Source organism: Strongylocentrotus purpuratus, unplaced genomic scaffold, assembly GCF_000002235.5.
Source record: "Strongylocentrotus purpuratus isolate Spur 01 unplaced genomic scaffold, Spur_5.0 spur5_scaffold_5, whole genome shotgun sequence".
Classification (NCBI taxonomy): domain Eukaryota; kingdom Metazoa; phylum Echinodermata; class Echinoidea; order Camarodonta; family Strongylocentrotidae; genus Strongylocentrotus; species Strongylocentrotus purpuratus.
Genome location: NW_022145611.1, coordinates 28,915,558 through 28,930,330, shown reverse-complemented (window position 1 = coordinate 28,930,330; position 14,773 = coordinate 28,915,558). Strand labels below are relative to the sequence as shown.

The 14,773-nt window shown below is 38.8% G+C and overlaps 1 protein-coding gene across 2 annotated transcripts in view; it reads left to right on the top strand.

Moving 5' to 3' along the window:
- Positions 1–7,806: 7,806 nt before the first annotated feature.
- The window catches only part of LOC582769 (mitogen-activated protein kinase kinase kinase 11), a 65,368-nt gene continuing 58,401 nt past the window's right edge, over positions 7,807–14,773 (top strand). The window contains exon 1 of one of the 2 annotated variants that reach the window (XM_782710.5): positions 7,807–9,166. In XM_782710.5, the coding sequence (XP_787803.3) occupies positions 8,398–9,166 (769 nt within the window). In that variant the 5' untranslated portion in view covers positions 7,807–8,397. The remainder of the gene's footprint in view (positions 9,167–14,773) is intronic. The other variant, XM_011677817.2, reaches the window with a different exon arrangement.

The window sequence follows — 14,773 nt, the reverse complement described above, 5'->3', positions numbered from 1 at the left end:
CGAAAAGGGACAAGTAGTACCCCCGATAACGGCAGCTTTGAAACGTAACAAAACAGAGCTTGGTGGTATTTCTTAAACATTAAGGACTTAAAATGTTTTAAAAACTATCTAATCTTACTTTCGTGTAAAATTTAGATTTGAAAAGAATGGAATAAGACATGAAATATCAAGATAAAGGGAAACACCTTTTCACGTATTAACCAATCGTGTCGGTGCCTTCTCGAGGATTATGTACAATAGTTCTTCATTCATTAATCCGCGCACGCTTAGTTGATACTACGAAAAAAGCGGACAGTAAAGTCTCTCTGAAGATGAATCGGATGGTACCTGTTGCCGCGGCTGCCGCGCCGGTGCGTTGGAAGTCGTCTGCTCGGGCATGGTTGCGGAATAATTATGCATATTCTTTTCTTCTTTTCTACAGGTGTGTACGTTCATCCGGGAATGTCAAATTTTTTCCAAAGTAAAAGCGCGGTCCAACCTCCCCGATATCGATAACTTATAACTTACTCAATCGTTTTTGTTTGCTTGATTGTCTGCTTGTTTGTTTCTAAACACATAATAAAGTGTTAAGGATATCAAGATAAGCAATAAACAAAATAAATCGTGGTAATCTCGCAAAATATTGGAAGAGTTATCTTTGTATTTTCCACAGAGCGCGATACAAAACGCAATTAGATCACCAAATGCAAAAACAAATTTCTCTTTGAACCGTTCAAATCAGGATAATCATTTTCGTTAAATCTTCCATTTTTTGTTAAGTTTAGAATTTGTGCAAAATTTATCATACGTCTCCCTTTTCCCCTCCTGAGAGTTAACAAAGTGGAACCTACCTAAGTAATCATAGTTGTATTATTAGGGACTTTTAGAATTGCACGTTGACAGCCTTGACTGCAACGTGTGACGTCATTTTAAGGCACTGCGCATGCGTCACGTCGTCTCAGTCGGCGATCGAGAATGCGTCAACCTTGATTTTCCTAAATCTAGTACGGTACTAGTATATGCCGCGTGCGCATAAAATATACAGTTCCTCAGGTAGACAAAGGAACATCCCTTCCCTGCTATTATGTAAAAATGTGTAGAACAGGTGTCACATGCATGTTCACCTGTTCTACACATTTTTACATAATAGCAGTGAAGGGATGTTCTACCACGTAGCAATAGGCCATTTTCGTAATGTAACCAAATTTAATGCACAGGTCTTTGTGAAGTGCCTCAATACAAACTATTTCATTCACCTGATAGGAATAATAGTATTTCAATAGACAGAATCCTAACTGCATACATTATAGTTGTTGCCAGCTAGGTTGGACAAACATTATGGTTTGACCTACCTAGCAACACTTAATTTATGCAGTTGCATTCTGACTATTGAAATACTATTATTCCTATCAGGTGAATTAAATAATTTGTATTGAGGCACTTCACAAAGACCTATGCATTAAATTTTGTTGCATTACGAAAATGGCCTATTGTTGAGAGTAGAATGAGGAACTGTATATTTTGTCCTCTTTCTTTGTCTGTCATGTTCATATAGTGTTACTTCCTACATGCATGTATATCGTTGAGTGCAATCTAAAAGATTTCTAATTGTAGTCAACATGGGCAGTTGAGTACGTTGACACGCATGGTCAGTTGGCGTTCGTCGTGTTCTCGTCCACTCATTCTAAAAGTCCCTAATATCGGGTAGATGGGGCCGGATCTTACTCACATGTAATATATTCGAATCTTTTATATTCTTCTAACATCTCATAATACGATCATAACAGACCATTTTCAAAATGTATTTAAATTTATTTACGTTTATCCAGCGCGCGCTATTACATACACCCGTTATTATTGTATATGAAGAGTAAAAATGTAAATTGCATACATTAGTTGTTAGTAGGTCGGACAAACACCTTGGTCTGTCTGACATACAATGTCTGCGATGTGCATTCCGACTATTGAAATACAATTAATTATTCTTTACAAGTGAATGGAATAATTCGTAACGAAGCACCGTCAATGACGTCTGAATTAAATGTCATTAGGTTAGGAATATGCCTTGGATGCAATGGCGTAGCAAGGGTTCAAGCCTTGAGGGGCTATTGGCACCAAACAGGGGGAGGGGATGGTGCAGCAGTCTCAATATGTATGTAACAGGCTATTTGAGTATGTACTAGACCATTTTCGAAATTTAACCAATTTATTCTTAAGTGCCTGGATACGAATTATCTATTCACCAGCTGATGCATAATTATATTTCAAAAGTAAGAATGTAAATTACTTTATTGCTTTTAATGTTGCGGTTCCTCCGTTCTCGGAGGGGGGGGGGGGGGGGGGAGGGGCGGGGACAAGACGCGATAAATAACGCGGGCGCGCATAATTTATTATAGAGAGACACCTTTTAGTCACTACCAATCTCTTCTCAGAAAACAGTTTATATTACGACTGAATCATAAAAATATACTATTTAAATATGATTGATTTTCAGTAAAAAAGGGGAACAAAAATTATACAATACAAAATTGCCGAATTTGATTTTTAGTTTTTCAGACCCTCTGGGCTGCAGGTAGAGTCCAATAGGGACTTTTAGATTTGCACGACGAGAACGTGGACTGCCACGTGTGACATCTTTTTAAGGCAATGCGACGTCCTTTTAAGGCACTGGCAGTGTCCGGCAGTGCCTTACAAGGATGTCACACATAGCAGTCCACGTCTCGTCGTGCAAATCTATAAAAGTCCCTAATGTCCCCTGTCCACCCCATGATTTACGCCCATGATATTGTCCATTACTTAATATGACATATTTAAAAAAGTTTAGGTTATAATACCTACAGAGGAAGGAGGGGGGGGGGGCAAGGTGCGAAACGAAGAAATGCATTTATTGAGACTTAGAGAGAACTTCTTATAATAAGTAATGTCCCCTTCCCAGTTGTTGGCGTTTGCCAGCAAAATGTCGGTATAATATTATAGGGATCTCAAAATTATAGGGGAAACCTTTTCTTACACTTACCCATTGGATTTTGTGTTAAAGATCACGAAGCAGATGTACATAACATAGAAGGGTATTTTATTCGTCACAAAGGGCACACTGTATGTGTCACATCAGAATGAGAAATGGGTATTATGTTTGATCGGAGTACTTTTTATAATGGGACTATGAACATCTTTTTCAAAGAAAAGTGGAACTTAAACGAGAGGGCATTACCCCCCTCGGGCCACTTCCTCGTTCTGTCGACGTTGCCGTCGAAGCGAGGAGGACCAGTGAGGCTTTGCAGATGCAAAATGATTTCTATATTGTGATTAACGAGACTGATGTCTTCGCAGATTTATAGCATTTCGGGGCACTATATAGAAACTGTAGAAATCGGAGATATTGCGACATGCTCTCGACTCTCATACCAGAGACCCTGGATTAAATTCTTGCTCGGTACTTGTATCCTTGGAGAAGGTGTTTTACCCATAATTATATTACTTTGCCCCTCTCGACCCAGGTGCTTATTACATTTACATGCTGCGGGAAATAGTAATGGCAGGGCCCTCGGAAAGAGTATTATTAGTATACTCTTGAGACTATCTTTGGTAGATAATAAATTATGCTAGATAATGGACACAAAGAAGAAGAAGAAGAAGAAGAAGAAGAAGAAGAAGAAGAAGAAGAAGAAGAAGAAGAAGAAGAAGGAAAAGAAGAATGAGAAGAAGAAGAAGAAGAAGAAGAAGAAGAAGAAGAAGAAGAAGGAGAAGAAGAATGAGAAGAAGAAGAAGAAGAAGAAGAAGAAGAAGAAGAAGAAGAAGAAGAAGAAAACCGGTACGCTACAAAATATACCTAGAAATATAAAGATCGTCCTGATAACTCTTCCCAGTTTAAAAAGTTCTCACCAAAGGGGTTGGATCCTATAATGGAAGGGGGCGTCAGCAATAGGCCTATATAGTCCGGCGCCGGGCGAAGGGTGCGTGTGAGGGTGTGGGGGGGGGGGGGGGCTGGCTGGTAGTCCACAGTGGATCATTTAAAATCTAATCTCATGCCGTTTAGTATACTAATTAATTAGATAAGTTTTTTTTTTTTTTTAATTTTAATTTTATTTATGTTTTTATTAAGAAATCAAATCATAACATATACAAACTATCCCCAAAAATACAAATGCTGTGTTACAAAAGAAATTAATGACAAATTAAGATATTTACAAACGATTGAGATGATCTTGGGGGGGGGGGGAGGCAGAGTACACGTAATAGAAATAATTAGAATACAAGTACAAAAGCAAGAACCTCGAGATAGCATTGCATCAGAAACTGAATATTTTGTTGGGCCCAAAATGAAGAAAAAGGAGTAAAAATAAGCCATCCACAGGTACAATGGAAACTCCGGACCACCAACAGGTTGGAGGAGCAAAGTCGAGGAATGAGACAATCCGCTTTACCACCCCCCCCCTCACACACACACACACCATTAACACTCTCATACTAACACTCAAACACACAACCGCCCCTCCCCCCTCCCCCACCCCCAACACACACAATCCACACGCAACATTCGGGTAAGACAGATCGCCTCACACCCCGACCCCGCCCACTCCAGACACCCAGTCGGCGAATTGCGCAGACAGAGCGTGGGGAAATCAACTGAAGTGATAAAAATACAACGCATTCCTGAATAGGCAATAAGGAAACACGCGTAAACTGACCCAATTCCAATCGAGGTTATTGTTCATGTTACACAGTGGCACTGCATGGCGTACTGGTGGGGGGGCTAGGGGGGGGCGCCAGCCCCCCCAAATAAAATGAAACCATGACTTAATTTTAATTCCTTACAGGTGATTTATAAATGTTCGTGATAATAACATGATTTTCAACAAAATGTGCGTTTTTCCATTTCTGTTGCAAACTGACACATTCGCAAATAGCAATTTTTTTAATAGTCATTAGTGGCCACTAACAGTAACACTAGTTGAAACTTTCCAGAAGCTATACTGCGACAAGCACTGCCGGGAGATAACATGCTACCCACCACTCGGGCTGTGCATGCACAGATTTGCGAACGATCGTTCCATATACGTACATGTACATCAGTGGGAAACTGAATCCAGACAAGGATTAACGGTACAACGAATCGCCTTCTTTCTCTAATAATTAAATGAAACGTCAAAGCTTCCGCGCTTCGCGCGGAAGGGCGGGGGGGGGGGGGGAGGGAACTGAATTCAGACAAGGACACGATACAATGAATCGTCTTTTGTCTCTAATAATTTAATGGAACGTAATGGAACATGAGCGAAAATGATTTTAGACAAGGATTAAGAGTAATAATTAAATGAAACGTAAAAGCTTCCGCGCTACGCGCGATATGAGCGAAAATGATTTTAGACAAGGATTAAGAGTAATAATTAAATGAAACGTCAAAGGGGGACGGGACTGAATTGAGACAAGGACACGCTACAGTTAATCGTCTATTTTCTCTAATAATTGAATGAAACGTGATAGCTTCCGCGCTTCGCGCGGGAGGGGGGGGGGGACACTGAATTCAGACAAGGACACGGTACAACGAATCGCCATCTTTCTCTAATAAACGTGAAAGCTTCCGCGCTTCCCGCGGGATGGGCGAAAATGAATTCAGACAAGGATTAAGAGTAATAATTTATTGAAACGTCAAAGCTTCCACGCTTCGCGCGGGAGGGGGGGGGGTGGGGAACTGAATTCAGACAATTAGGACACGATACAATAAATCATCTTCTTTCTCTAATAATTTAATGAAACGTGATAGCTTCCGCGCTTCGCGCGGGATGGGCGAAAATGAATTCAGACAAGGATTAAGAGTAATAATTTATTGAAACGTCAAAGCTTCCACGCTTCGCGCGGGAGGGGGCGAACTGAATTCAGGCAAGGATTAAGAGTCGAGAACGGTACAATGAATCGTCTTCTTTCTTTAATATTGTAATGAAACGTCATAGCTTCTGCGCTTCTCGCGGGAGGGGCGGGCAAAACAAGAAAAGTCGAGAACGGTATAACCGATCGTCTCCTTCCTCTAATAATTTAATGAAGTGTCACAGATTCCGCGCTTCGCGCGGGAGGGAAAAACTGAAAAATAACTACTTAGTTCCTGGCCCCGGGTTTATAGGCTTAAATTAGTAGACATTGGGGCAATGGTGTTAATATATTTGTCGGTAATTGGTGGCTAGTTTTGTCAGTTAGCGGTGGCCTCTACAACCCTCCCCCCCCCCCCCCCTGAACGTCTAACCAATCAGAAGGCCTCTTTTTTCCAGGAAGTGCCGGTGAACATTAATGCGCCAAATATGGTTCTCAAATTGCAAAAGATCTCTTGGAGGGGGGAGGAGAAAGCAATTTTACGTCATATTACTCCAGGAAGTGCCTGATGCGTCTAATGTGGTTCTAAAATTGCAACTGCTTCCTACTCGGGGAGGGGGTCAGAACCCCCTCCCAGACCCACCCCCGCTTAGTCGCTCCGCTCCCTCGCCGCTAAAGCCTCGCTCTGTCGCTTTATCGTTTATATATATTTAACCCCATGCCATTTTGTGCCCCCCCCCCGGTAAGAAATTCCTGGAACCGCCACTGTTTTTCCATACCCCTTGAGCTTCGGGGCTCCGCCCCTTGACCCCCGCCGGGGCTTTACCCTTAGACCTCACTTTGACAAACGTTCAGCCCCCCCAAACGTTTTTGCTCATTACGCCACTGCACAGTGGCAATGTGATTTGTAAACAAAAATTATATGCACACACGTAATGTAAACTTATTTGACTATGGGAAATAACTAACAGCAATGTAAAAGGGGAAAAGAAAAAAAAAAGAGGTTGGAGTAACAATAAATACTTGTATCTCTGTAAAGGGGCACAGGAATATGTACAGAAGTAAACATGGGAGTACAAAAGACAAAATATTACATAACAAGATCACTGTAAGATCATATTAAAAACAAAGAGGAAAAAAGAAAGGTCTATATATTATATGATGACACAAAAGCTTAAAGGTTAAAACGCCATTTTTTTTAAAGTGACTAGGCAATTTACTTCTCTTTTTGGCTGACAGATATTCCGATTCTTTTTGTTTCTTAACCAGTGATTTGAACGCTGTGAAATTTGGGAGCATATTTCTAAACTTGCATGAATAAATATGATATTTCAATAATTAGATAAGTTGATGACACCATTTATGGGAACTTGTTCTACTTTATAATACAATTGTTCTTATCGGTCTATATACTTTGTTCGCACTCTCTTGTGAATCAAGAGGGAGTTATATTGTATGGCACGAGTTTAAAACTAGTCTGCGTTGACTATGCCTCTGTGTGAATACAAACATAACGGGTTATAGTCAGGTATTCGGGTAAGGAGAGAAATTACATAAGAGGAGAGGATAGAAGAATAAAGAATGGAAAAGAGAAGAATGGGAGGGGGCTGGAAAGTCATTATGCGGGCTAGTGACGTCAGCACCTCGGCGAAAACGCCCGTCCCGCATCCTCCGATCCTATGAGGTCGACATTGTCCGAATATTGATAGTTTCAAAATTGGCGGAGGAGGAATTGTCTGTAAATCGGGTACCTGCCCCCTCCCCTTCTTTATAAGCTGCGCCTATGATCATTTTCATAAAGCAAGAAAATCTATCAGGAAAGCTAAAGCAAGAAAATCTATCAGGAAAGCTAAAGCAAGAAAATCTATCAGGAAAGCTACATGTGTTTTGCGATTGGTGGGGAACCCCCTGCTCAGAGCGATATGACGTTGATATTCAAGAATGCTAACTGTCGACGTGTATGGCTTCTTTCTTCTTAATTCGAGCGCCATCTCGGACTTATTACACAGGCAGCTCTTTCACACGATCGTATGATTGTGTGTGATTTGTGTGTGCGTTTCCTGCATGCGCTGCTAATGTTCGATAGGACTGCTTCTGTTCAGAACCAAGCAGTGTGCATTCTTCCCGCACGGTCATTTTGGTATTGCTGGGAATTGGCGTTTTTGTGTGCTGTATGTGTATTGAGTGCACAAAATACACCTGTGCTGCTGGATCTGGATTCGCATATTTTGTGATAGACTCTGCCTGTCGGAAATGAGCTAGGACATTTATTCCAACAAGTTTAAATCATCATGGAGCCAGGAAAATACCCGCTGCTTTGACAAGTATGATGTCTTTAGACGAGTTTTCGGAACGTGTGCTACGTGGAACCTGCAAACATAACGGGAAGATATTAGGAGCAAGTCAACAAATGTGGATGGGTGTGTGTGTATGTTGTGGATTGCTCGGTAAATACAATGCAGTCAGCTGCTGGAAAATGAAGTAGACGAATGTCAACTTCGATACACATTGACTGTGTCAAGGATAATGGAATGAATTTATGAAGTATGAGGAATAGGATTATTATTATTATTATTACAAATTTATTGCCAATTTACTCTCTATCTTCCAATTAACATGGCGCAAAACCATGAATTAAGCACCTCGCCCCTGGCAGGTGGTGGGCAGGTTTCACTGACGAGAACGCTTTCAGGGGGCAGTGAGAGCACTAACCACAGTCTAAATCATGGTGTTCTTCCTGTTACAAGTCTATGCACAGCAATGCATGACTATGAATCTACGGCAGACGATGAGCTGACCATTCACAGGGGCGACCTGGTAGAAATAATCTCCAAAGATCACGCCGTTTCTGGCGATGACGGATGGTGGATGGGGAAAGTCGGTGACCAACAAGGGATATTTCCAAATAATTATGTCAGTGATTCACAGTTCATTCTCGAAAAGGAAATTAATTACGGAGTTAACGAAATTGATTTCAACGAAATTCAGCTGAATGAGCTGATCGGTGTGGGCGGTTTTGGCAAGGTATTCCGCGGCTCATGGAGAGGAGAGGAGGTCGCTGTGAAAGCCGCAAAACACGATCCAGAGGAAGATGATAATGTGCGGTCAACTATTGATAACGTCAGACAGGAGGCAAAACTCTTCAGTTTATTATCGCATCCCAACATTATATCACTCCGAGGGGCGTGTCTTAGGGAACCTCATGTGTGTATAGTTATGGAATATGCAAGGGGCGGCTCGCTGAACAGATTACTCTTCGGGAAGAAGATGGCTATGCCGCCAAACGTTCTAGTAAACTGGGCTTACCAAATTGCCGATGGCATGAACTACCTCCACTGGGAAGCTCCAATCCCTCTCATCCATAGGGATCTCAAGTCTAGCAATAGTAAGTATGAACCCTCTCCCTTCCTTAGAAAAGATAACAACAAAACAAAACAACAAACTTCAAATAGACAAATCCTAACCTTTGCTTTGAAGCAACAAATCGTATAATTTGTCACACAACAGTTGTCAAACTTCTTCCAAGTTTGAAAATAGGGGAGCCAATCGACAGTTATCACATTTAAGAAACTTGTGACCACCCTTGTCAAGAGAATTGTTAATTAAAAATAAAAGAAGAAAAACTCATAATAATGTCACAATAGTTTCTGATAAAAAAAAGATGTGATTCTGCCTGTCTGATATTTGGGGATGCAGGAATGATCTTACTTTGCTGCAAACCACTGCATACACATGTACACTGTACATGTGTACATTGTAATTTTATATGTATTTCTTATCCCTTTTATAGTTCAAGGTAATAAATACATGTGTAAGTAATAAGTGCCTGTTTTTTACCCATGTAGTACATTGTATTAGTACTTGAATGGGTCCCCGGTACATACAGACATTAATCCTGCTGCAGAGGGGCATATACATGTGTAAGTAATTATACTTGAAACCCAACATCAAGGTAAATCAAGGTAAACACATTTTAATTAACTCTTGAAGAGATGCATACCGTACATTTAGGACAAGGACACTTTGTATACCGGTATGTGCTGCTACACTCTACATGTTTACCTGTATTACAGTACTTGCAGGAGAAGAGGACTGGCTGGCTAGAGTTAAATTAATGTAACTCAATGTACATGTATTTGTATATTGCCCTGGCATGGGATTTGAATGAATTTGAACGTATTAATTAATGCTGCAAAGGAGAAGGTGCGAGGATGAAGGAAAAGTTCAGTGACTTGATATCAAATTATCAAAGTTGTGTTGCATATTATTTCAGATAATTCACATTTGAAATAATTGGATATAAATTTGATATCATTATCTGATGTCACAAGGAGGTGGGTCGTCCATTATATTAGCATAGTGTTTCGGTTAATTATTCTATTTTGAACATGGGTTCAGATTAAATGGACTCCAGACTACATGTGTACATGGCCCACTTAAAGCCAGTGAGCAGTGAATGAGCAGTTTTATTTGTTTATGAAAAGAGGTGTGACAGACCATTAAGCCTAAGGTCAAAATATAACTGGTTAGGATTAAATATATTTAGATTATAGAAGGCAAATTGTAATCACAATATTGCATGATGGGTCTATGATTTCCAATAATGTGTTGGCCTTATTACTTTATATAAGGAGACAATTGTTATAAATACAGTATACATAGGTAAACTATACAAGTAGGCCTGACTTATCCTTGTCTAGATATTTAGACAAAAAATCTAATGAGCTGCATACAAAAAATACTAATTCAAACTTGCTACACTCTATGTACATAATAATAATGAGTATGAGTTCATATAAAGTGAAATGTGTTGATCTGTCTGACACAGATTTGATGTGACGTATTATGAATGCAGCGTTGGAAGAAAGTAAGAGGAGTCCTCCCATAAACAAGGATTACAGATTGGCAATCCATCACTGGTGGTGTAGTGATTAGTAACAGCTGATGGATACAGGCTTTTTTTAGTTGACCTGAATATGACCTTACTACCAAACATTTCCAGCTGTACATACTTGCCTTCTCCAGTGTCATTGTACTCTTTTTATCCATAACAGGAATTCAGTCACATGTGCCAACAATATATCCACTAGTACATAGCTTCATGCCATGCTTTTATGCCTACATGTACATGGACAAATTTAGAAAATATATTATTTTAAAAAAATGTACAAAGATTTGTATATAATAAATATGGTAGGATTATTCCTTGAAATGCACTGTGTGCTGAAAACAGAGCTCTGCCAGAGCTAAAGCTAGGGTAATAATTTTGAAAGCATTTGGATATTATAATGTGCTATACAAGAACGTCATTAAAAATAATGATACTTGATAAACGTACACTGTACATGAACGCCCTGAATATACTGGGTCTTGTAAATGTACCAATCACCTAAATCTAGTTTAGCTTATATTAAGCTAGAATGTATACAAATTAACCTGAATTTTTTTACCTGGCAATGCAGGTTTCTATAGGTTAAAAGTTAAGAGATAAATGAATAAAAATAAAATAGAGGGTAACCTAAAACTGCGCGTACAGAACCCAAGTCGGACTTGAGTTATGTTCATACCCTGTTCTATACAAGCGCGTAAACGTGTGTCAACTAGTCAACCAGTCATTTTACTGTATTTTGAGAGTAAAATTATCCAGCAATCTCTTTGTTAAGTAATATTTGAAGCTGATATTTTGAATATAGTAAAGTGATATGGAAACTCCTACGTGAACAGTTAAGATCAAAACATTATCTTTTGATAATTGGGACACTTTAACAACAATTAACGTCTGATATTTTTTTTATTTGTCCATCCGAAGGACCTACATGTAAAAAAACATAGAACATTTCTTATAGTTGATGCTGATTGCTGAAGATGGTGAAAGGGAGATTCAAGTTATTTTGCCTGCTGAAAGCCCAGACAAACAGTTTGTGAGAGGTTGATGATTTGTATACAATTGTTATTGTTCCATGTAAAGGGGATGATATTTATTTTTAGAACTGAAAAACATTATATTGATTTTTAGAACTGAAAAACATTGATAGTTGATAGATACATGTACATGTACCGGTATCTACATTAGTTCAGACGATGTACCATATTAGATTTACAAATACCGGTACAGTGTATGTGTACTTGTGTAACCTAAATTAATAGTAGATCTATGTCTACATGTACATGTACATTCATTATATGTTGTACCCATTTTGTCAATAATGTTTTATTTACATTTTTAGGATTACAGACTAATTAATATTATATATTTCATTTTGCATCATAACATTCATTCAAAATCAGATATTCTACAAGGTAATATTCATTTTTATCACTTTAAAAACAATCCGTTTACATAGCAAAATAGCATTAATAGCCTTATATACTGTAAGTAAGTAAGTATGTGCAAACATTGTAGTGTTTTAATGCTAACTGTATGTGTGGTCGCCAATCAAGCGTAATAATGTATGAATTTGAGGCTGCAGAAGTTGTACAGGGCATGCATTACTCCGAGAGTGGAAGTGGTTTGTGTGCTTGCTTAGCTGTATTGTGCGATCAATACAGACCTGTAATGGGTGGCAAATAACAAGGTCTGGCTCTGTTATGCCAGCGTGGTTTCTCCACAAAGTCATTCCCGTTTGGCAATAAGGCACAAATTGAACAATCCATGAACCTGCCTTGCAGTCTGATAATATAAAATGCTTTAATAGTTTCAACCCTATCATATTGCAGAGGTTGGCGTCAAGAAATTGCCTGCTATGAAGCTCAATGTTTGATATAATATATTTCCTTCCAACATACAATTTTGAGCCTGTTAGACATTGGGGGACATTTTGGGTTGAACTATAATACTACTTCATGCATGGCCAGAGATTTGCAAGATGTCCTTGTACTTTGGTAATACAACCCACATCTTATTTATTCAGCTATTTAAAGTCTCTTGTTATTTTTGTAGTTCGATGTCTTACATATTGAATGCAATACTGTGTGTTCTGTGTAGTAATACGTCGGGACATCGTAAGGTACATAAAGCACACACAAAATGGAACTGACATGCTTACATATATGTGTGTGTGTGGTAGTTTGCATAATTTGTAAATTATTGTACCGTGCACCGTGTTGTGAAAGAGATTTCTATACTGAATAAGATAATTGCTTTGTTTATTAAAAATCCCATTTTCCAAACTGTAAATGAACAGAAGTTTAGAAATAAAAATTAGTCACTATAACTCAAGTGGAATATTTCAAACCTTTGTTGTCAGACAACTTGTAATTTACCGATATTCATATTTACATGTAGTTCCCCTCTCCTCAGTCCCATCTATTCAAAAAGAAGATAAAAAAGAGGCACCTTTTGGAGGCACCTTTTTCTCCAAGACCAACTAAAAAACCAGGAATCCAGGACAATTATACAGTACATTTATATGAAACACTCTTTTAACGATAAACTTTTCTGTATTAAATACACTGATCGTTGGATATAATACTCTTTTACTTTTGCATACTATTACTGTATTAGCAAAGATCTATAAAAGTATACCTGATATTGCAGTTATATAGTCAGAAATCAAACCAAGTTTTGCTACAGGTAAATACAAGTACTGTATACTTGTATAGTAGGCATACTATTGTTTGCGAAAGAACCTTAAGGGATGTGGAAAATTTTTAGATATTTTGGAAAGGTCTGATTTGTATACCGGTAGTACTTTATTGTTGGTTCATAGTTGATAGCTCAATACAGTAGTTCAACTATAGTTTGTTTACTGTAGTATAAATTTGCATAATGCTGCAACAAAGCTTTTGTCCTGCAAACAGGTTATACTTTGATTGACAGACACCTTTCTGCATGGATAGAGAAGGATGGAGGGGGTCAGAGCAACATTAGAGGGGAGAAGGGGGAGAGAGGGGAAAGAGGGAGGGGGTAGGAAGTAGAGAAAGAGGGGGGGGGGGTGAGAAAGGAGGGGGGGGAGAGAAAAGAGGGAGAGAGGGAGGGGGTAAGAAGGAGAGAGGGAGAGAGAGGGAGGAAGCAAGCTGCTATCAATATGCTATTAACAAGTACAGGTCAAGTGCTTCCCACATATGCATGAATAAAATACATGTACATGTACATATGTACAGTTTGTATGTAGGCCTAAATGTCCCTCAGTAAGTCTCCCACTCTCTATTCAACTTCATGCTTAGACATTCAGTCTCCTTCTAGCATTAGCTTGAACCTTCCAATGGATTCAACCAAAATCTGCGGAGAGAAGGGATTATGGGTAGAGAAGATCAAGTCTGTAATTTGATTTCTGTGTTTACCTTCTCAGGGCAGAGTAGGAATAGAATGGCTCGGAAACAGGGCAGCAGTTGAAATGTAAATTGACCTTTTAGAGTTTATTATAAATGTTTTCAATATGTTAATTCTTTAAATTATCTTTTAAAGATCATAAGAATACTGACAAAGTCTATTGAAATATTCTTAAGTAACTTTTAAAAATACCCAGAAAACAAATAGGCAACAACTACAAAAAACTTATTTGAGAAAATTCTCAATTGAGAATCAAAGAAGAGATGATGGCAGAAGCTGATTCTTCCACCATCTTGAAACATGGCCACTTTATGGCAGGGTCCATGCTTGAAACATGTGAAATGTTATGTGCTGTAGTATCTATAGTGTATGGGTGAAATGGTTGAATATTCAAATGAGGGTTAGTTATATTTACAACTGTACTATTGTGTCACAATTATTCAACATGTATGTTATTGCTCATCATTTTGCAATATGGTTCTCCGCTTGACACCTTTATTGGTGGAACATGACAGGAGACAACATTGGATCATATGCATACAGTATACAGTATGTACATGTACATGGTTAGGTCATGCCAACACACCTCCACCATACATTCTCAGCATAATTTAATACGTGTCATACACCCATGTTGGCTCTGATCAGCTCTATTTTATATCATAACTTGTACACATTGTTGGACACAAGTGTTTTAATAAGTTACATGTAACGGTCGAC